The sequence below is a fragment of the Strix aluco genome, chromosome 7, assembly GCF_031877795.1.
Source record: "Strix aluco isolate bStrAlu1 chromosome 7, bStrAlu1.hap1, whole genome shotgun sequence".
Lineage (NCBI taxonomy): Eukaryota > Metazoa > Chordata > Aves > Strigiformes > Strigidae > Strix > Strix aluco.
In genome coordinates, this window is record NC_133937.1 from 30,553,936 (window position 1) to 30,575,790 (window position 21,855).

A 21,855-nucleotide genomic window follows, 5' to 3' on the forward strand; every position below is an offset into this window, starting at 1 on the left:
GCAGCCCCACCCTTCCCCCCCCCCACGGGTGCGGCCGGCCGCGCTCCGCTCCGCGGGGCCGCTCCTCTCTGCGGGCGGGGAGAGACCGTGGGGCGGGGGGGGGGCAGCGGGCGGGGTACTGGGGGTGCGTGTGTAAGGGCCGGGGTGCCGGGGCGGGGGAGCGGGTGTGGAAAATATAGAAAGGGCCGAGCCGAGAGCGTTTGCGTGTGTGTGTCCGCTGAGCGAGGTGAGTGTGCGTGGGGTGGGGGGCGGCCGGGGTGGGGGAAGCGCAGGGCCGGGCAGGGCGGGATGTGGAGTGTGTGTGTGTGTGTGTATATGTGTCTGTGTGTCTCTGTGTGTGTGTGTGTGTATATGTGTCTGTGTGTCTCTGTGTGTGTGTGTGTGTCTGTGTGCGTGTGTGCGCGCACCGGGGGCAGCTCCCCACGTGGGGCTGACGCGGCAGCCCCGGCCTGATCCGGGGCTATAAAACCGCTCGGCGGCGAGCGAGGCAGAGCAGCCGCCGCCGGCTGCAGCCCCGGACCCGCTCCGCGCTTCTCCGCGCCCCGCTCCGCGCTTCTCCGCGCCCCGCTCCGCGGCTCCCGGGGGGCAGCGCCCCAGCATGAGCCGCGGGCGCCCGCAGCGCCCCGGCCGCCGCCGCCGCGCAGCCCCGCCCCGGCCAGCGGCGCAGTAGCAGCGCGGAGCCCCGCGGAGCCGGGCGCGGTGCGGGTGGGGCAGGGGGCGAAGGGCGGGGGTGTCCACGCAGCCGGGGTTGATGTTTAACCTGGAGCGCCCGTTCACGGAGAGGGGCCACTTCTTCTCCTCCATGGAGTACCAGCGGCAGCTGGAGGAGGAGGAGGGCTACCCGCCGCCCGGCACCAACGGGACCTTCAACGACAGCGGTGCCGGGCCGGGCTGGGGCACGCCGTACCCCCTGCACACCACCGTCACCCTCATCAGCCTGGCAGGCTTGCTCATGCTCTTCACCGTCTTCGGCAACGTCCTGGTCATCATCGCTGTCTTCACCAGCCGGGCGCTCAAGGCCCCCCAGAACCTCTTCCTGGTCTCCTTAGCCTCGGCCGACATCCTGGTGGCCACGCTGGTCATCCCCTTCTCCCTGGCAAACGAGGTGATGGGGTACTGGTACTTCGGCAAAGTCTGGTGCGAGATCTACCTGGCCTTGGATGTGCTGTTCTGCACCTCCTCCATCGTGCACTTGTGTGCCATCAGCCTGGACCGCTACTGGTCCATCACACAAGCCATCGAGTACAACCTCAAGCGTACCCCGCGCCGCATCAAGTGCATCATCTTCATCGTCTGGGTCATCTCGGCCGTCATCTCCTTCCCGCCGCTCATCTCCATCGAGAAGAAGAGCGGGCAGCAGGCTGACCAGGGGGTGGCGGGGTGCAAGATCAACGATGAGAAGTGGTACATCATCTCTTCTAGCATCGGCTCCTTCTTTGCCCCCTGCCTCATCATGATCCTGGTCTACATGCGCATCTACCAGATAGCCAAGAGGCGAACCAGGGTACCGCCGAACAAGCGGGCAGAGCGCCCCGAGAAGAGGCAGAATGGCTTGGCCGACAAGGAGGACCTGCCAACCACAGCCCAGCTCAATGGGGAGAAGGCAGCAGGAGGTGGCGGCGGGCAGGAGGGAGAGGTCAACGGCATAGACATGGAGGAGACTTCTTCCTCCGAGCACCAGGAAAACAACCAGTGTAAGAAGTCAGAGAGACCGTCGAGGGGAAAGACCAAGACTAAGCTGAGCCAGATTAAGCCTGGGGACAGTTTGCCCAGGAAGGCGGAGGAGGAGAGGAACACCAAAGGGTCGCGGTGGAGGGGCAGGCAGAACCGGGAGAAGCGCTTCACCTTTGTGCTGGCGGTGGTGATCGGGGTCTTTGTCATCTGCTGGTTCCCCTTCTTCTTCACCTACACGCTGATGGCCGTCTGCAAGAGCTGCTCCGTGCCCGACACCCTCTTCAAGTTCTTCTTCTGGTTCGGTTACTGCAATAGCTCCTTGAACCCTGTCATCTATACCATTTTCAACCACGACTTCAGACGGGCCTTCAAAAGGATCCTCTGCAGGATAGAGAGGAAAAGGATTGTTTGAGGGACCCTTTGCTATGGGCAGGACTAATTCAAGACTTTGTAGGAGAGTAAGGCATGGCTCTCTTGGGCTGTGCTTGCATGGGATGGTTTCCTTCAGCTCGTGAGCAGGAAGCCTTTAAAACCCGAGATGAGCCTATGGAAACGCCGGGCAGCAGCAGTGAGTAGCAGCAGGCAAGTGGAAGTCCGAGCCGTGGCATTTGGCTTTCCAGGGGAGGATGGCCTTTGACTTGCTTAGTTTATTTTGTTAGGTTTTTTTCCTTTTGCCAGAATCTCTCAGTGGATATTTTCATGACTGCTCAGTTTGACTCTTTAAAGACAAGCAACATGCAGCTCCGTGAGATGAACAACAAAGAGGGAGTATGCCACCCCAGAGGTGTTGGCTTTTTTATTTTGTTGTATCTTTTTTTTTTCCTGTTGTATATGTAATTAATTTTAACCCCCTTGTAAAATACAGTATTGTATTCCTGAATTTGAATGTCTTAATTTTTGTAAGGCAAGCAGCTTTGAAACTGTGAATGCTTTATCTTTGACACCTTAAAAGTCCCTCTCTTCCCATGCCCTGAAAACTCCCTCACTCAAAACCGCTGAACAACTAGAGCCATTCCCCCTAACTGACAGTTTGATAATATTACCAAAATTTCCAATGTCCTGTCATTTTCTTCTGAGTTATAAAGCTTAGGATCACAGACCTCACCAGGCTGGCTTTTTTTGTTGTTCCTTTGTATATCATACCTGATTCTGTTTAATTTCCGCGTTGCCTGTGATATAATACATCTGAGATGGTAACTGCCCTCTCGTTACTTATTAAAGCAGACCCTGATGGAGCGGTGGCTTTGCTGTGCAGGCAGGGACGTCCCGGGCGATGGAGCGATTTCCCATGCAACGTGAGGCTTGGGACCCGGCCAGGCTCCCCACGAGTTAATCTCAGTTGATATTATACCACACTGCAGCACCGAAATGTGTTCGATGCTAACTTGCTTCCCCCGCCTCCAACTGTAAATAGGTAACATTTCAAAGCAAATAGCAGGGCTCTGTATATCATGTTATCTCATTTGTATTGATTTGTGATGGTTTAACTCCTGCGGGCTTTCCTGCAGAAGAGAAGGGGGTTTGTGCGCAGGGGCTGTTCCGTCTTTCTGAATTAAGGGAGAAGACTTCAGTTTTTAATCAGCCAGTCTCATCTGTCCTAGGAAATACAAAGGCATCCCTCTTTCAGTCTTATACAGGGCAAAACTCTGAAATGGGAAACTTAGCTGACAGTTTCTCCAGTATTTTATATGTAATTAAGTGTAATTTTTTTTTTTTTTAAAGAAATGTGTAAATATTGTGAGATTGAAACAGGAGAGAGTTAATACCGCTTTTACACTCCTTTCCTGAAATGTCTTTCAGCTTTTTCTGCTAAAAAAAAAAGAACAACAAAAATGGACAGAACAAATCTAACATCCTTGTGCCATGAAGAAATTTCTGGAGAACATTAAAAGGAAAAACTTTTGATCCATCACAATAAATGATTCTGCAAGCCTTTTAATGTTATGAAAACAGCTTTATCAAATACTGACAAGTCAGAGAAATTGTTTGGAGAAAGCAAAGTTTGTATAAGTCTCATGTGTAAGATGAATTTGCCTTCTCTGGAGTAGTATGGTACACAGGAAGAGACTTTAAAATACCTTTTTACTTTTGGGAAGTGTTTTGTTGATTTTGCTCTCTTTTGACTTTGTAATTAACTCCAAGGGTCCCCGGATGCATCTTGGGACCTGGAGAGCGATGTTTACATTCACTCGCATTTTCAGAATTGAATCCTCAAGAGGTGAGGAAACTAAATAAACTGTGCTTTAATGTAAAAAAAACCAAAACACGAGCAGAAGTTGCTATAATGGATGATTATTTTTATTAAATAAAAGAGTGTTTACAGATCAAGTGTGAAAACCCTCTGGATAATCTGTTAGCTGTTTTATTTTATTTTTTTTTCCAGCTGTTCACCGATCCTCCAGCAGCTGTGGTCTTGACATTTTTTAAAGAACACGTTGGGAAAAGCACTCATGTTTTCTGAAAGGCATTGTTACCCCAGGTAGGGAACAATCGCTCGGTTCATTGTGTGGTGGCATAATAACAAATGAGTCCTTGATATTTCTTGGTTCCTCCCCACCCCCTTTTGTGCCACAGTAAGAGCAGTCATGTGTTTCTTAAAGAAAAGAGCTTAGGGTTTCAGGATGTGATTTGCTCCCTGGAAATGCAGCCTGGCACTATTGCTGGGGACGCCTGGCTGGTGCAGCATTTACAGCTTTTGAGTTGAGAAGATTTTTAATAATTAGGTTGCAGGTGGGATTAGAAATGATTAGGCTGGAAGGCAATATTTCTTGATATATGTAGGAGAGCCCATCTGAGTGGGGCTTTGTTTCCAGCCCCTGAGAGGCAGCCAGCCGGGCTCGCTTGCCCTTACACTAGTGCTGTCAAGACCCTCCCTGCAGGAGGGTGACGAGGGATTGTTCTCCCACCGAACCAAGTGCTGCTCCTGTGTGGCTACCGCCCTCCCTGAGGACGCCAAGGTCCACTCACCATTGTCTTCACCTGGGCTCCTTTGCCACGAGTGCCAGGTAGCTCCAAGGGGGTGGGGGGGTGGGGGGATGACTCGAGGCACCAATCCTGTGAATGCTTTAGTGTGTGCTTCATTTTGCCCAGGAGAACATGTAACCGTTTGGGAGCTCTGGCTCCTGGTCTTTTCAGTGTTGGGGTGCCTGGAGTCACCCTGCTTCCCTGCTCTGCTTCTTGTTTGGTGAGAAAATCAGTGACCAGGGCCCAGTGCTGGAGCTGCTGGTCTCACGGCCTCACTCTGCCACTGCCACCGAGGTTGCAGTTGGAGGTGCTTGGCAAGGTGGGAGTTGGACGAAGGCTGGCAAGCAGCATCGCTGCTGGGTGTAGGGCACCCAGCAATGTCTCAGACATGAACCTCTTGGTCACTTCATGGTGGCCTTTGCAGGCCGGGAGAGTTTGATCTGGGCAGTGTCCTGCTGTCCCCGTTGGCCTTGGAGGGTTTTACAAAGCAGACCCCTCAGGGCAGGAGGTTAATCCAGCAGCCATCGTTTATGCTTACCCCATCCCTCTGACTGTCTGATGTTCTCATGGCTGAACCGGTAGCACAGACAGTATTTTGGTGGGTTTGGTGCTGGGGTACTGGGGCTTTGGTGAGCTTTCAGTTAGTGAAGCTTTGTACAGCTGAAATGTCTGGCTGCTCCCAATTTTCCATCAAAAGACAAAGGTGCAAAAAACTGAAATTATGCCTCCAGGATCATCTCCCTCCCAAAACCTCGTGCCCTCACAGTTCAGTCCAGTCAAATAAAATACTCAAGGGACTATTTTAAGCGAGGGCAGTGACTCCCTGCGTCTGACATGGCAGAGCTGCCTGTCCATCCTTGGGGCCAGTGTCTGAACTTCCACCATCCTCCTGCCTTTGCCACCTTTCGACTCAGGCTTTTATTTCATTTTCCCTGAGTTGTTGGTCATTTTGGTTTCAGCTGTGTCCTGGACCCTCCACTCCTGCTGGGGATGGGCACTCCACCCTCGCTTTCCCTTTGGTAGTTGAGGACCAGCCCTACTGCCTCTGAGCCAGAGGCCGTATTGCTGTGGGCTTTGCTGGGACGGTCCCCCCGGCTCTGCCGTAACCGTGTCCAGCTCTGCCATCTCGCTCACCTCCATGCCTGCCCATCTCACCGTGGGGCTGAGTCCCACCACCGTTGCCTGGTCCCCATGTACGGCTCTTTCCCTTCCCCCTCCCAAATCCCTCCTCAACAGGAGTAAGCTGCCTCATTGCTTTGAGCTCATTCCCGTGCAAATGACGCATTAGGGGATGTAATGAACTTTGGTTGTTCTTTATAACTTTTTATTCTGGGGCTGAAAGGTTAATGGTGTGAGGGCGGGGAGGGGGCCCTGCCTCCCAGCGGGGTGGGAGCCTTCTGGACTGGCTGGCACAGTGAACAGCAGGCAGAGGAGCCACTGACAGCTTTGCCCTGGGAGAGGTTTCTCCACAGCTTTCCTGGGGGGGTGACCCTCCACCCCACCCCTTGTGTGGGGACCCCCGAGGACAGCCCAAAGGTGTCAGCTCAGGGACATGCAGGAAGAGCTTGGGTGAGACATGGCAAGTGTCCAAAAATGTCCCCAGGGGTGAGCTGCATGAGCAGCAGGGTTGCCCTTGCAGAGACTGGTGACTGCCTGCCCAGGGCTTGGCCCTGACCCTCTCAGCCTGCTGACACATGCATTTATTTCTGCGGGGTCCCTGTTCTCTGGGGCACAAGTTGCTGGTCACACAGAAGAGCCTCTCCAAGATGTTCCAGCGAGGGATGGACTTGACCTGAATCACTCTGCTCACGCAAAATGAGTTTCCCGTGCCTGGGAGAGCCTCGGTGGGTTTCAGCCCACGTCCATCAGCTGTCTTGTGCTGTAAGTACCCCCATCCCACCCAGCATCCCCCTCACCCAAGGGTTGCTGGACCTGCTGTGCTGCAATGTCCGTCTGGCTTGGGTTGCTGGCCCGGCTACCTGTGAGGCTCTCATCAGCTGAAGCTCTTTATTTTATTTTATTTCTTAACATTCCCTGTTCTTTCAACACTGGAAGAGTTCAAAGTCTGCCGAGATTGCTGCTTTATTACAGCCAGTGCCCTGGAAGACAGCTACACTTGGAGCTGTCTCACCGTTTCTGCTACAAACTGATCTTTGCAGCTGGTTTATAGTAACATCTCTGTGACTTGTTAAATATTTGTAGCTGCGATTGCTGTGCCTTACCCTAAGCTGTAGAAATGAAGAGAGAACAAGGTTAGCGGGGAACCTGTCCCCTGCATTAGCCACTAGTACTGTCAGCTAGCAAATGCTCCAGCACCGGATCCTGACCCCTCTGTGAACAGAAAGGGTTGTAGTTTGAGCCCTGGGAAGTGCAGGTGAGATTCCAGCTGGGGGTCACACTGCAGTAATGCTGCACAAGGCTGCAGCGCACTCCCAAATGTCCCCAAGGCAGAGGGGGTGGTGAACAGGGCTGTGGTGGACACCGTAAAACATGCCTTCCTTGGGTTGGACCATGGCTGGTCCCAGAAGGGAGGTTTGTTGCAAGCAGAGGAGAAGGAGACCTGCTGTTGTGAGGCAGGGGATGTTGGGAGGTGTTGAATGGAGATGCTGATGCTTGAGCTGGTCATTCAATATCCCTTCCTTCTTGAGGGACCTTCCTGGCCACTTGAGTTGTCCTCTAGGAGTGCTCATTTCCTAGAGAGGACCACCAGTGTGTGAGGACATCATCTCACAGCCAGGTCTATAGGAATGTGAGATGGGTCCCAGAACCCAAATCCAACAGTGGCATGAGAACACACCATAAAAGGGAGCAGGAAGGCATCTCCTTCACTTGAGCATAGGTGTCTATCAGTAAAGGTGTAAACTTGCTGGCTTAAACTGGCTTAAAACTGCTTAAGCCGGCTCTGGTTTAGTCTGTTAGCGTGATGGTCAACTCCATATTGGCCAAGTTAGGATAGACCATCCGTGCTGGCTTGGATCTAAGGTCCTGCTCTCCCCCTGTGGCTCTGAGAGCCACCTGTAGCAGATTCTAGAGAATAGGGAGGAGCAAGGACACTTCCCGGGAGGCTCGGGGGTCATTAGGCATTCAGGGATTTCCTGGGGCCAGTGGTGCCTTTTGCGCTAATGGAGAAATTCCACCAACATGTGTTTCCCTTCAGCGATGCTTTGCATTGGGAGGCCTGGATGGCTTTCAAAAAAGTGTTTGAGTCAAAAGCCAGGAATTGAGCGGGGTTTGTCAGGAGGTGAGATAAGCTTGTCTGCTTCCCTGGGTGTAACGCTTGGAGGCTTGGAGCGTTTGGCCCATATTGGTTTGAGTACAGCCCAGGGCATTGCATTGGCAGGAGCAGCCTTGTGGTCCTCCCAGGCTGTGTGATCTGCCGTAGGGTTTGCTCCCAGACATGAGAAACATTTGCTTTAAATCAGCTCTACATGAAAGAATTGATTGCTCCTTTGCTGATTGAAACAGTTGTGTTTTGCTGGACCATGACTTTATGGCCTTTTTCCTGTTTGTTTTTCAATTGCTCTCACAGAAAAAAATAGAAAGCTTCCCACTGCTGGACATCCCTGATAAAATAATTCCTGCTGAAGGCTGCTTTGCCTTCATCTGTGTGCGTGGAGCTGCTGCAAATCTGAAGATTGAAACCTTAAGGTTTTGCTGAAAAATTCCTTGCGTAAAAAAACTGAATAAATGCACGGATAAATATGGACACTGCATCCAACCTTCTGCTTTTCTGAATTGACTGAACTGTTTTTAAGAGTTAAATGCTGAATTATGGCCTTTTAATACCAGGATAACTTTTGCCATTAGGAAAATTTGGACAAACAGCCCCAAACCTGCAGGGTTAGACCCTGAGTGTGGCAGACCTGTGCAGCTCAGCTGCTGTGATGCTGATTTACACCCTGGCAGAGCTTCCTCTCTCATAGCAATTATCCCTGCAATCATGATCCCTGGGTAATCGAGTGATAAGGCATCTCTGTGTAAAGCTGAGTTTGTTCTTTGTTTTGTGATGCAGATATTTGACCTGAAATGGCTCCCTGAATAAGGTTTGCCAGAATGAGCTTCCTGTTAATTTAGGTATGGCTGTGCCTGGTGCTTTGCAGATTTGCGGTGGCACAAACACAGCTCTCTACATTCCTTGGCTCTGCTCTGCTCTGCTCTGTCTGACCCAGGCAGGGCACATTTCTACAGGGGATCCCAAATGCCTTACTAAGTTTTTCTGTTCCCCAGGGGGATACCCAAAATACAGAGCAGTGACATGATCCAAGTCAACCAAGTGGCCAATGTGAGAAGAGAGTGGAGTCCCCCTGTTTCTTTTGGTTACGTGTTTGACCTAAGCACGACCCAAAGATTTAAACTTTAGAGATGTTAGTTAAAAGTAATCCTACATTTATTATTTTCAACACATCTTGTGGCTTTGAGGCTGGCTTAAAAATTTTGTGGGGCCAGAAGAGTTACAATGGCCAGTTTAAACAGACTAATCTGACTTGCTTACATTGGAAGATTTACCATCATAGGGCCTTTGGCGTTGCTGTCTCAGGATAATGAAGATGCATCCGATACATTTTGAACTGCAGTGTAATTACTTTCATCAACACTGGGCAGCGTTTGGGTGAGATGGTTTTAAAACAGTGCAGCAGAGAGGAAAAGAAAAGCTAAATGTGCTCTGCTAAATTGAGCATGCACTGAAGAAAGCAAGGTAAGTAGTGTTGCATGTAGGGCAATCTTTCATCACTGTTGGCTCTACTGGGGCTAATTAGAAAATGTGTTCTGGCTGGTATGACTGGGATGAATGGGGTTTGGTCCAAATCGGGTTTCCTGTAGTAAAATAAGACAGTTGTAGTGGCAGATGCAATGGTGGCAGCTGCCTTTATAGCCCAGTGTTAATTGCCTGAAATCCTTTGCAGTGGAAATGATCTGCTCCTATTATAGCTGTTGCTCATCGTCCCCAGAAATGCCTTTTCCTGGCCATGCTGCTAGGTGATGGTCCGAGAGGTGTCAGGAGGGTGGGCCAGACACTGGGCAATGATTCACACTGGCCATATCCACCCATGATGGGCCTGGGTTTTATTTCCCCTTGGTGAAATAGATTTTATCATCACTTTAGCTTCATGGATTCCTGCCACTGAGGATGTAACAGCATCCGGGAGTGGGGTGAGGGCACACACTTGTGGGGATACAAATGAACTCCATGGTAAATGAAGGACAGTGAAGCAGGGTGTGGAAATGGTTGGTGTAAACCAGATGAAGCCACTGTACATACAGCTACAAAAAGATTCAGCCTAAAAGGCTAGAGGAGGCCAACAACCCACCACAGCAATTCCAACTACTGGGAATATAAAGATAGGATCCCTCCCTTATTAATTACCATCTCAATTGGGATGGCATAAACTGGCGTGTTCAAGTTATCAGATGTCTGAAGGAAGAGGTGAATTTTTAGCTGTTGTTTATTCAGACCAAGATTTAATTAATATTAAATAGATTAAATATTTGATGAAATAGACTGAAATTAAATATTTAGCTCCCTCTTCCCCCCAGATAGCAGCCCCAGTGGGTATTTGTGTGGGCAGTAAATCTAGAGCATCTTCTGAATGCTAGAGAGTGTTCAAAGGCCAGAGCTACATGGGAGCATCATCACCAGCGGACAGGAATTAAATTACTCTGAGCCCCTTGTCTTTGTCAGGTCACACGGGAATGTGGTCATCCTTCCTCTGGGCTTATTCATCCATGACCCACTGAGACTTCAAGTGCTGCTTCAGTGTGGGTTGTCACCCCTGCTCTCCTGCCATGTTCATCTTCAGCTGAGAAAGAAGCTTCATGGGTATGGGTTTTCTCCCACGCTTGTCATTTCTCCGGGCAGTGGGCAGACAAACACAAAAGGGGAAGCCAACAGTGTTGCTTTATACAAAGTAACTACATCTTGCCTCCTGAAGAGGAAGAAAACTTGTAGAAAAATGGCATCTTGCCTGAAGGAGGGACAGTTAATTCCGCACCACTTGTCCAGGCTGGTGCCCCATGCATCCCTTGCCAGAGCTGGAGTGGGACCACTGTCCCCAGGCCCTGTTGGGAGGTGAGTCTGGTTTGCTGAGTGTCCACCAGTGCTTTGGGCACCGTAACTTTGTGTGAGCTGTGAGCTGGAGAAGGGCATGGGGCTCATCCCATGCTCAGGAACTCCACCTTTGTCCCGCTCATTAAAACCATATTGCTTTGAGGATTTAGGACTTGAATCCTTTTATGTTAGTATCCCTGCCCGTGTCTGTCAACCTGTGCCTCTGTCATGAAGCATTTGCCTTTGCAGTGAGGAGGGAAGGTCTGTGCGTGGCTCGGTGTGCGCCGTGGCTGAAGCCCAGCTGCAGGGAAGCCTCCACGCATGGAGCACGTTGTGCAGAAATGTGAAGTACTTTGTCAACTCCAAAAGCAGCCATGAACTGGAGCCATTGGGAGGCAAGCCTGGCTTCTCCAGGGAAAAGTGGACAGCTTTGGGCTGCAAGAAAAACAGCAAGAGGAGAAAGGCAATGCGATCAGTGACAATGTGTGGGACGTGGAAGTACAGTCACAGGTAGCAAAAGACATGAGAAAACGTGATCTCCGTGTGTAGCTGGTGTACCCTATGCATGTGCTGAGTTGAATCTTTTCTGGCGTTAGCAGTGCTGAGAGGTAGTGCCTCCTCCCAGCGCTGTTAGGGGAGTGGGGCTGGGATGCTCAGCTGGTCCGTACCAGTGGTGCTGCTGATTGGGACGGAGGCAGATGCTGTTGCAGGTGAGATCCTGTCCTGGCTTTAGCACGGAGGAAGCATCCTGCCTATGGGAGCTGCATGTGCTCAGCCCAGTGCCTTTGCTGGGATTGTGCCCTGCATGGGTGGTGGTGACTTAACTGGGGAAGAAAATAGATAATAAAACTTAATGAAGCTGGCATTTTCCTTTTTGTCAGGCCTGAGAAGAAAGTCAGAGCAAACCCAAGCTTTCAGCCTTCAGCTCTTTGCTTGCAACACAGTTTGCATAGGCTAGAGATAAACCAGAATATCTGGGTTTTCATTATGGACTTCAAGTACAGTCTAATAAATTAGACATGGGCCACTTAGAGTCCTGACACTTGTGCAGGTCAGTTTATGCTGGTTGGATTGTTTATCGTCCATTCTTTCTCTATAGAAATGAGCTTTGCCTCTCCCTCTGTGATTGTCTACAACTCTTCTTAGGACAGGGCTTGACTTCTTTTTGTAGGTTTATCAACTTTGGAAGCATTGAGACCTTGCTTTCTGCTTTGTCACACCTTTCCCCCGTGCAAGCCTCTGTATGTATCTGTCAGAAATAAGCTGCTTGGCCTTAGAGGTAAATACTTAACTAGAAGTAGTCTTGTTTGCCAAAATCCACCTGCTGGTGAGTGGAAACTGAAAAAGGGGTCCTTGGTTTGGTCAAACCAAAGAGCTGCTTGTAGCTGAAGGCCCTGCCTGCCTGCATGCTGGCAGGGTTTGATCTAATTCCCTATAGAAGAGAGAGGAATTCATGTTGCATTTATAAACCAGATCCACTTATCTTATCAATATTGCAGTGTCCTGCTTTATCTATAAGAGCCTGACATTGCTTTATAACCTAGAGTGACAAATAAATCCACTCTGTTCCTGCAGGAGTAGATATGGTTTCATTTGTTAGTGCAAGGTTACTTAGTTAAATTATTCAGAATTTTTCATGCAAGTTAAAGCACGTTGGATTCACAGGCATGGCCACTTGTGGGCTCTCTCCAGCCACTTAAAGCATGAGGGGAATATATAGGTTTATGGTTCCAAGGGCACCTTTACCAGGTCTTCTTCTGCTAGTTGGTGTGTCTGACCGTGCTTGCTATCACACTCAGGATCATGCCACCTCCACATGCCTGCCACTGGGTAGTACCAGGTCCGTGAGGTCTCATACATCACCACACATCGGACAGAATTGTCCTTGCTCTGAAGATCTTGTGTGCCATAGCAAGTGATCAACACAGATGGGTGTTCAAAAGGTGATTGAGGAATAAAAGTAATAGGATGTGCATACCTTGTGAAAGTTGTGTGAGCTCTTAAGAGAGGACTTTGAATGACTGGGGCCAGTCCAGCAGGAGTAAATTGATGAAGCCCTGTTGAAGTCTCTGATCTTTAAGTGAGATAGCAAAGAATTAGGGCTGGTCCATTGGGGCAAGAAACTGGATTAGATTATTTCCCAAACTCCTTCTCAGACTGAGTTTTTTGTACTCAGTTTTTGTACTGTATGTGTGTGGAGGGAATTTTGATGGTATAAACTTTATTTAGGTGCTCATGTCTCAAATGTAGATCTTCAAAACTCAGTTCCAGAGCTGCCTGAGACCCAAGGCCATAATATCTGCTTTCCTGGCACCTCTGCTTCTGGCTGGGCACAGATCACTGTCCTGGCACCCATGCAGGGACTTTCTGCCACCTCCCTTGTCAGTGGGACAGGACTTCAGAGCAGCTTGCACTGCACCTGGGGGACCTGGGGTCTGCTGAACAGGCGTCTCCTCTCCTGGTAGTGCAGTACTGTGGGCAACCTTGCTCATGTACCCAGAGGGCTAGTGATGGGTGATGATGGACACTGGAAGAGGCTGGGCTGGGGATATGTTCCCTTCAGTGCCCAATTTTTAGTACTATGTTTGGCCCCTGTGCTGGCACTGGCAGTATTTTAGCTAATGTTTGTTTGGTTTTGAGTACACTAAGCTTGTTTTAAAAGTATGTACAATACTCTAGCAGGAATTTTCTAAGTAAAAGAACTGTCATAACCAAGCAATATGATCTCTATGTTTAGACAAGACTTTCCATTAAGCATGAGGGTAAATCCAGTGCTCTAGTTATCCAGCACACCATTTTGGTCTACTGGCATCTGAAGCATTTCAGAAGCAGTAGCAGAGTAGTGGCTTGTCCCTCTCATCACCTTCAGCATTATTGCATGGGGATGAAGTTGGTGCAATCCATTCAGAGTGGTTAAGTGACCTGCTAGAGGTCGAGTGAAAAAAAGCTGTGGTAGATAAATAAAAGATGGTTTTAAATAATTCAGCATGGGCCAGTTGATGAAGCTTAACAGGACCAGAAAGCTGATCTCATTCAGCTAGGTATAAAGCAGTGCCTGGCCAGCCTTTGGCAGAGGGTAAGCCAGACCTGTGTTGAGGACCTCTTGGGGAGTCTTGTGCTGCACGGGCACATTTGCCCATCCCCTCACTAATCCTGCTGTGGTTCTCAGGGACTGGTTGGGGATGGGGGGGCTTGCTGCCTGTTTGTGGGTTTGGTGTGGTGGCAATTGATCTCTGTGTCCTCTCGTGTCTTTAGAGTCAGAAATGGTTTCCCTTTTGATTTCCTGCCCTTCCCTTTGGTTCCTGCCAGCAGGAACACAGTGCAGTGCTGGGGAAGGGCATCCCTGCTCTGGGTGGACTCATGGGGCTGTGCTGTCCACGACTGCCCAGGAAAGGCAGGTCTGCACCCTGCTGGTGGTGGGGAAGGAAGCCCTGACTTTGAGGCTCTCAGGGGGCCACAGAGATGGTCCTTGCTCAGGGTAGGTGCATCCCCAACACTTGCAGCATTGCCAGAGGGGTGCCTGCAGACACCTGGGGAAGAAGCCAGACCCTGAGGCTCCCTGCTTTACTCCTGGCTCTCTACCTCCCTGCTCTCCTGGTCCCCTGGCTGCAGGTTGCCCACAGCTCAGTGCCAGCCCATCTGCAGACACCAGTGCCCCATGCTTGCCTTACTTCTGGGCGCTGCTGCAGCACCTCATTAAACCCAGGAATCTAGGAATCTGCTAAAAAACCCCAAACAGACCGGTCTTTGTTTCTATGGCTCACCTCTGTGCTGCTGTATTGCCTCAAGCTTCATTGCCAGCAGGCAGCAGAGCCCCCACAGCTGTCAGAGATGTCTTTTCCCTCTCCTTACCAGGCTTTCAGCAGAGCTGAAAACATAGCCAAGCAGAGAAAACAATTCCCAAAACAGATTTCTGAGGGCTCCGCACAGTAACGTGGCCAGGCAGGCAGGTCAACACCTGGCAAAGCCAGCCCATGCTGGTGGCTCTCCTTTCCCTTTGATGGATTGCACTAGGCTGTCAGTCTGCCTTTTTTTAAACTTCCAGGGACCAGTAAGGGCAGGATCCCGGTGGTGGTGAGCAGGTCTTGGGAAGATGCTCCTCTTGATGCATGGTCAGCAGTAGCACCATGCAAATGCTGAATGAACCTGCTGTCACCCATCTATGGCCCTCAGATTGGGGCTTCCTCGGCTGGGGAAGAGAATTAGCTTATGGCTGAGCTGACTGTATTTTTGCCTTGTGACACAGAGAAAAGCATATGCAATAGGAGCCCAAAGAGAGTCTGATTAATGCGCTTCTAGAATCAGATTGTTTAATGCAAACAGCTTTAGAGATATGACTAAAATAGGAAAAGAAACTTGGAAAAGACCCCATTTGGGATAAAAGCAAAGAAGGTTATTTTTTGCAAATACCAGTATAGCTTCTTCTAAAAATATTATCTTGGATGTCTGTTAGAAAATGAGAACCAAATGCAATTCTAAACGGTCTAATGTGGCCTGTCACTTCAGAGAAGGAGGGATGGGGACCTCTCACTGGAGGCAGGAGATGTGCTTGCAGGCTTTCAGAGGCATGGCAGAAACCAGTCTGTGCAGAATCCAAAGCTGCCAGCTTCAGAGGGAAATGGGGATGCAGGCGAACAGCATTTGCCCACGGGCTGCTGAATTACAGGTTCACACTTTGCCATGTTGGCAACCGTCTTCAGTCATAGTTCTGGGAAATTTTTTGAGAGTATGTAAGAGTTTCTAAGAATCAGGTGAATAGCATGCAGATGGCCATAGTTTCCCATAAGCAATGGTATCCACATACTCAAGGAGTCACACACTGTTAACTTTAATTTTAATTTTTAAAATTTTATTTTTAATGCAGAAGCAGGAACAATATCAAGGAATGAGGAAGAAGAAGGAATGATCCTTGCAAGAGAAGCCGTATCAGAGCTGTTTTTCTGTTCATCTATTTAAGGCCCTTTTTTGCCATCCCTGCCTCTTCGGTGAACTGTTCCTGAGAATCTTGCAGAAGCAACGAGGTAGGTTTCTCTCCTTTACACATGTCTTTGCCTCAGCCTCTCAAGCAGTTTCTTTCTTAAGCCAATAGCTGCAACAGCTGCTGGGAACACTGTGTTCAAAGTGAGTTCAGGTTGCAAACATCGATGCTGGTGCCAAAGCCCTGTGAATGATTGAAAACCTTCAGGGTACCTTTTGGTACTAACTCAGACAGCATACAAGTGGTTTTGGAGTGTTTTTCATCTAAACTTCTCACTAATCTAATATTAAGCTCTGCTCTAACTTTGCCCTTTCCCAGCAGTGATCCAGCAGACCTCTGGCCCTCCTTCTAAAAGCTTACAGGAGGATTTTTTTTTCCTTTGGAGCTGACAAACGTGAGAGTGTTTTGTTTGAAATGTACTGATCAGAACACTCCACCTCGGGCAGCGGTACAGGAACATGCACCCTACAGAGTGCACGCTTCTCCAGCCCTGTCTGATGGTTTCACCTCATCTTTGCAATGTATGTCAGGGAAAGGCCTGCCTCTTCCTTTATGACCAGAGTCTGTGGTGAACACAGTGACGAGAAGGCACTGAGGCCACCAGCCTGCAGAGCATTTACATTGGGTAGTGCTGGAGTCTTTCCTAAGTATGAAACAGAGTATGTCTCTGGAGGAAAAATTTTCACTTGGGTCTGCTTGATGGGATTCAGTTCATCTGCCTCTGCCTGTGTGAAAATGTAGATGATGTCATGATGGGACCGAGAGGTCAAGATCACATCAGGAGTCAGCAATGCATGATCTAATGGAGAAGGTCAGTAGGTGTCAGCTGCATTTCCTGAGGGGGTTTCTAGGGGCCTCAACTGTTATGACCTTTGTTAGCCCTTTACACAAATCCTTTGGCATGATGCAGAAGACCAAGAGAGCTGTAAGGTGGCACAGGGAGGGCCAGGCAATCAAGTCTACCAAGTCCCTTGGGTTGAGGGTGGTGAGCAAGCTCTTCACCTTGCAAGCTCAGAGCATCCTCTTTGCCATTGCCTGGTGGACTTGTCTCCAAGAGGACCTGCCCAGGAACACATTAACCTTCATAGGACTTAAATAGACCCTGTAAGCTGGAACACTGCATGTCCTGCACGCTAAATGGCTTCAAGAGAAATCCTCTTTACTGAAGAGAAGAACTATTTCAGTCAAAATCATGCCTGATAACTGTCATAGGGAGAAAGCTGCAATATTTCTTTGAGCTGTTTTAAACTGATCAAATAACTGATGGGAGTGCTGGGAGCTTTTCAGAACCCAACTGGGATGTCCCCTACAAAAACAACAAAACAACACCAGAAGGCATTTTTCTTGTGACATGTTTCGGTTCTGTCACTGTGTGTAATATCTGTGATCACTTTGTTTTGCCTGAGTGCGTTGCTCTGGGCATGATGGGGAGAAAAATCCATCTTTCAGTAAATACTCCTCAAGCCACCTGCTGTCACAGCAGATTGCTCCGTGTCTCTCTATTCCCAGAGAACAAAACTGTTACAAGTCTGAGATTCAGGCCATGTTGCATACCTGCTGCTGTCCTGATTCACCTCACAGCACAAAATTTTCAGCAGCTATCATACAGAATGTGAACCTCCTGTGCAAAGACTTATGAAGATCTGGATTTCCAGGCTGGAGGAACATCCTTCAGTGAAAACACTTCTGCAAGGCCTTGCTTTTGTCTCTCTGACAATGCCAGCAGGAGGAGAGACTTTTGCACTTGCCTGGGAAGAACTCAGGCATTGTGTACTAGGTGCTCTGACATACACTGATTTTCTAACCCTTTGCCATGGTACCTGAAACGTGTGTATGTTTCTGCATGCTCAGCTGCATTAAGAGACTTTGAAGGCTTTGTACTTGAGCTCTGGGTTTCCCCTCTTCTGGGTCTCTATTGTGTAGCCTTGCTCTGCAGAGACAGGGACTAGAAACATTCTCCTGAGCTTCTCAGTGACTGTATCTATGTATGAAGCAGCTGGCTTTGTAGGCAAACGTTTGCCCATCTGTATGCCTGTCGCAGCTTATTAATGTGTGGCATGACCGCAATGCATCTGGAAATAGCCCAGCACTAACTGCTTCTTCCTGGCCTTGTCACCCAGTCCTTCTGCCAGGTCCTCTCCACTTCATATCTGCTTTCTTTTGGATGAAATTTTTTTTTAAAGTGACAGTGCCCTCAAGAAAAATCTTCCTGGCAGAACCTATTATTCTGACGCAGCAGCAGCTGCTGTGGAGGAGAGCCAACAGCAGGGATCCTCTTTGGAGGAGTTTACAGGCTGAGGATCAGAGCTTGTGCTTCTCTCTTTGCTTGGTAGCACAAGCTGCCTCCCCTGCAGAGAGTGGTGATGGCCAAATCAAGCCTGAAATGTGACATTCACAGCTCTAAATTAGACATATGCAGTTTCACTTTGTCTCCGGAATCCAGGCCAAGCAGGTGATGGTTTTCCGAGGCTTCCCAAAAGGTGGTCTAAGAGCTTCCTCGGTGCTGTGATCAACCAATCCAGGACTCAAGGGATTCAGCCTGTTTTAGATTTGCCTGCATTAAGGCAAGTTGAATCACCCTGAGCACTCACTTTCTCTTGGCTGTTGGTGAAGGGAAACTCCTGGCCAGCTCTAGAGGAATGCTTGCTCTGTAGAGCTGTAAAGTTGGGACAGAGAAATCTGGTCAAGGAGGGAATAACCTGCTTTCCTCTTACCTTTTGCCCTGGTAGGCTCCATCCAACGTACTGCAATAGGCTGACCATTTGCAGTTCTCATAATTTATTAAGCCGTTACTGAATATTTTAATAAGCACATCCACAATGGAAAAAGAGAAAAGCTTGGCAGGCATTTCTCATGCCCCTGATGTTTGGAGTGGAGCTCTGGACAGGGACTGGAGTAAGACCACAGAGATGACAGCAGTTGATCGTGCACTTGTCTGGTTTTCATGAGCTAAGGAAGCTCACGGCTGCAAGTGCAGGATGCTCTCAAGGTTTTGCTGACTTTCTCTGATAAGTCAAAAGCCATGTCTAAGTTTTAAGGAAAGGTCTTTTTCCTTCATGTTCCCATCTCCCTCCCTTCCTCATTTCACACTGTTAATCACGCTGGCAGGATGCCCTCCAGGCTGAGACTATTCTGAGAGCAGAGTGAGAGGAGGGTGCTGAGAGGGAACAGCAGGCTGTGCATTTTCCTTCTCTAGCATGATTTGGCCATGGTTATTGCACGTGGAAAATAATCAGCCCATTCAGCCTAATTCTGCAGAATTATTGAAGGGATGATTGCAAGGGGAGAGGAGATATTTTGCTGCTTGTATTCCATTTTTAGGAAGGAGGTCAGGTGTTGTGTGAACATGGTCAGGTAACATCAGGCATCTCATATTTAAGGCAGGGAGCAAAATTTGTCTTTTTTTTCTTGGTTAGCCTGAGCTTTGGAGATCTCCTATTACTTCCTAAACAGGATCAAAAGAAGCTCATTCATCGTTAAACCAGCACAGTCTGTATTAAAGGGAGGAGGGATTGTAATTGGGGAATCTTTGGAAAATGGTATTATTATGCCTTACTCTGAGCTGGTGATCACCTCTCAGCTGTTCACCCCTCCTTTTCACATGCTGCTCAGCCACTAATGCCGATGGGGACAGGCACAGCAAATAGGTGCTGGTTCCTGGGGAAAACGCACCATGCAGGAGCTGGGCCAGGCAATCGGGAGCTGAGCACACTGAAACAATGTGGTGCCCCTCTTCCTCACACACATCACCAGAGCTATTTTGTTTAAACTTAAGTCAGATATAGCTACTTATAGCGGGTCCACATCTTCAACAGGAGCAGCTTGCTGACCATTCCTGATGCTGGCAAGTTCACCACTTACTGGCATGATCTTTCTTTATCCTGTTAGAAAGGAAAATGTTATCTTCTTTTATATATTGGAGGTTTTGTAAATCTTTCTTCCTCTCACGTCTTTGAAATTAAATAATAAGACATTGGTTCACTGGAGAGATTGTAATATTTCTTCAGATTTTATAGTACACTAAATAAAACACAAAAATGACTGATATGAAAAATATTAGAAAAGCTTATTTTGTGACTATAATTGCATTCATTTCTGATACAAGAAAGTATGTCAGCTACTTCTTTTAATTGTGCTTTTTTATTACTTTGAATTTGCATTTTTATTTATTTTCCATTTTCTTGAAATTCCCATTTACCAACACAAAATTAACACTTCTCATCCCTGCTGAGCTTACTGCTGTTGATTTTTTCTTTAGTTTTCTAATTTCGCAAACATTAACTAGTTTTTTTTTTGCCCAGTAGGTTTCTACAGGTGTCCATGCCTGATCAGAGAAATTATTACCCATAAGTGCTTAATTCTAGAGCCCACAGATATCACTTGAGACAGCAATCTTTTGATCTCTGAATCAAACTGTAAAGAGTAATTGGGTGCCATGGCATTTAACAGTCAGGTTCTTGGATATTGCCCTATCACAGCTGAGTGCAAGGTTGAAGATGCCTCCTGCTTTGCTGGAGAGCTGGTGGTTGTGTGGGAGTCCTGTTGCCTTTTGGGGCCATTGGAAGCAGCAGGTGCAGGAGACTGCAGTGCAGGCAAACCCTTGGGAGTGGGACATCAAGGGAATACCCCCCACCGCCTTTCTGCCTGCTGTGGCACTGGCAGTGCTCCTTGGGGGACTTTGAGCATGAAGCTGGGACTTGGAGGTGGCACTGATGTTGCTGCCTGAGGATGTGGCAGCCCCGGGGGGGCTTGGGCACAGTGCAAACCCTGCTGGGGTTGAGTTTCTGGGGGCAGCCTGAGCGCATGAGACCATCTGTCAGTCACATCGAGGTTGGGTTTCAGATGCTCTGCAGTCATCCCTTTTGACTAGAGGGGGGAAATTTTGCTTTGCTATTGACCCATCCCTGCCAACCCCAAGGCCTTGCCTAGCTGCTGTCCCTTGTTCCCTCGTTGCAGGAAGCTAAGGAGACCTGGGTAGCTGTGGTTTTTCCCTGTGGATCAGTAGGAACTAGCCTGGGGTTCACCTATTTCATTCCCACAGGCCTGTTCCCATTTCAGGGGCTGGGCAGGGGGAGAGTTTCAGGGCTCAGCTCCGTAAAAACAATGCCCTGCAGCTCAAGTGTGCTGCACTGGGGAGCTTGGTGAGGGTGACTGTGCAGTGACGGGCCAAAAGTATTCACAGTGGGTGGATGGAGAAAGGTGGGGAGAAGGAGGGATTGAGAAAGAGAGAGAAAGGGATCTGTACATGCCCCCATGCCCCGTGGGTTGATGCTATCTTAACTTGCTGTTGTGCAGGTCAGATGAGAGCCCGTGAGCTGTGGCAGTGGAGGACTCAGTGCTGGATGAAGGTTCACTCAGCATCTTGTGTGGGAATCATGATCTCCATACTGGATAGAGAACATCTTGAGTCCTGCCTCAGTGACTGCAACGGTGGAGGCAGGATTTCCCTCTGTGCTGAAAGAAATGGGGGCAGTTCTCAGCCACCCTAAAAGCTCGATGCTGGTGGCCTGTGTCCTGCAGAAAGGTCAAAAGAACTGCAAGGCCACCAGGACCTTTGGAGAGGTCCAGGGCAGGAATAATTTTCCACTGACAGTTTAGAATTTGGCTGAATATTTTTCTCCTGTCAGATCAGCTTCAAGAATATGCTGTAGGTATGGGAATTGAAGTGGAGATTGTAGCTAATCATTTTAAGCTTTAGGATGTAAGAACTAAACCTATGCTGGCCAGACCTGAAGAGCCTGGTCTAAGTCAACAGGACAATCCCATGGGCTCTGCCATGTGACGAGACTTTCTTGGGAAGTGAAAAATGCTCAATAGCTCAAGAATGAGGAGAGAGATGTTTTCAGGGGCTCTGACCTTGGAGTTGTTTTGCCCAGGCTGACAGTGATGAGCTACCGGGTGGTCCAATCTTTGCTGGAGAGGTGTCCAGCCAGCAGTGAGAGCATTCATGCAAAGAGACTGCATGGAGAGGGATGTGGACTCCTGCTGCAGACTTAGGGTCTTGACACATGAGAACAAACACAGGGGTGGTTCTTGCAGCTGTTTTCCAAATGAGTGAATGTCAACTGTCCCTGCAGGGCATGTTAGTCTGGTACTTGCCCAATGTATTTGAAGGGAGATTTGTTTTTTATTGGTGTAACCTGACCTTGCAGAATAAACCTGCTGACTTTTTTTTTTTTTTTTCTCTTTCATG

General features: G+C 48.9%; 1 protein-coding gene across 1 annotated transcript; it reads left to right on the forward strand.

Annotated features, from left to right (window-relative positions):
* The first annotated feature begins 690 nt into the window (after positions 1 to 690).
* On the forward strand, positions 691 to 4,000 carry ADRA2A (adrenoceptor alpha 2A). The gene has a single exon (XM_074831264.1). The coding sequence runs from the start codon at positions 752 to 754 to the stop codon at positions 2,084 to 2,086; it is 1,335 nt and encodes a 444-aa protein (XP_074687365.1). The 5' UTR covers positions 691 to 751; the 3' UTR covers positions 2,087 to 4,000.
* The last annotated feature ends 17,855 nt before the right edge of the window (positions 4,001 to 21,855 follow it).

Coding starts and splice junctions, on each gene's coding strand:
- ADRA2A (XM_074831264.1), top strand. CDS start 752: ATGTTTAACCTGGAGCGCCCGTTCACGGAGAGGGGCCACTTCTTCTCC.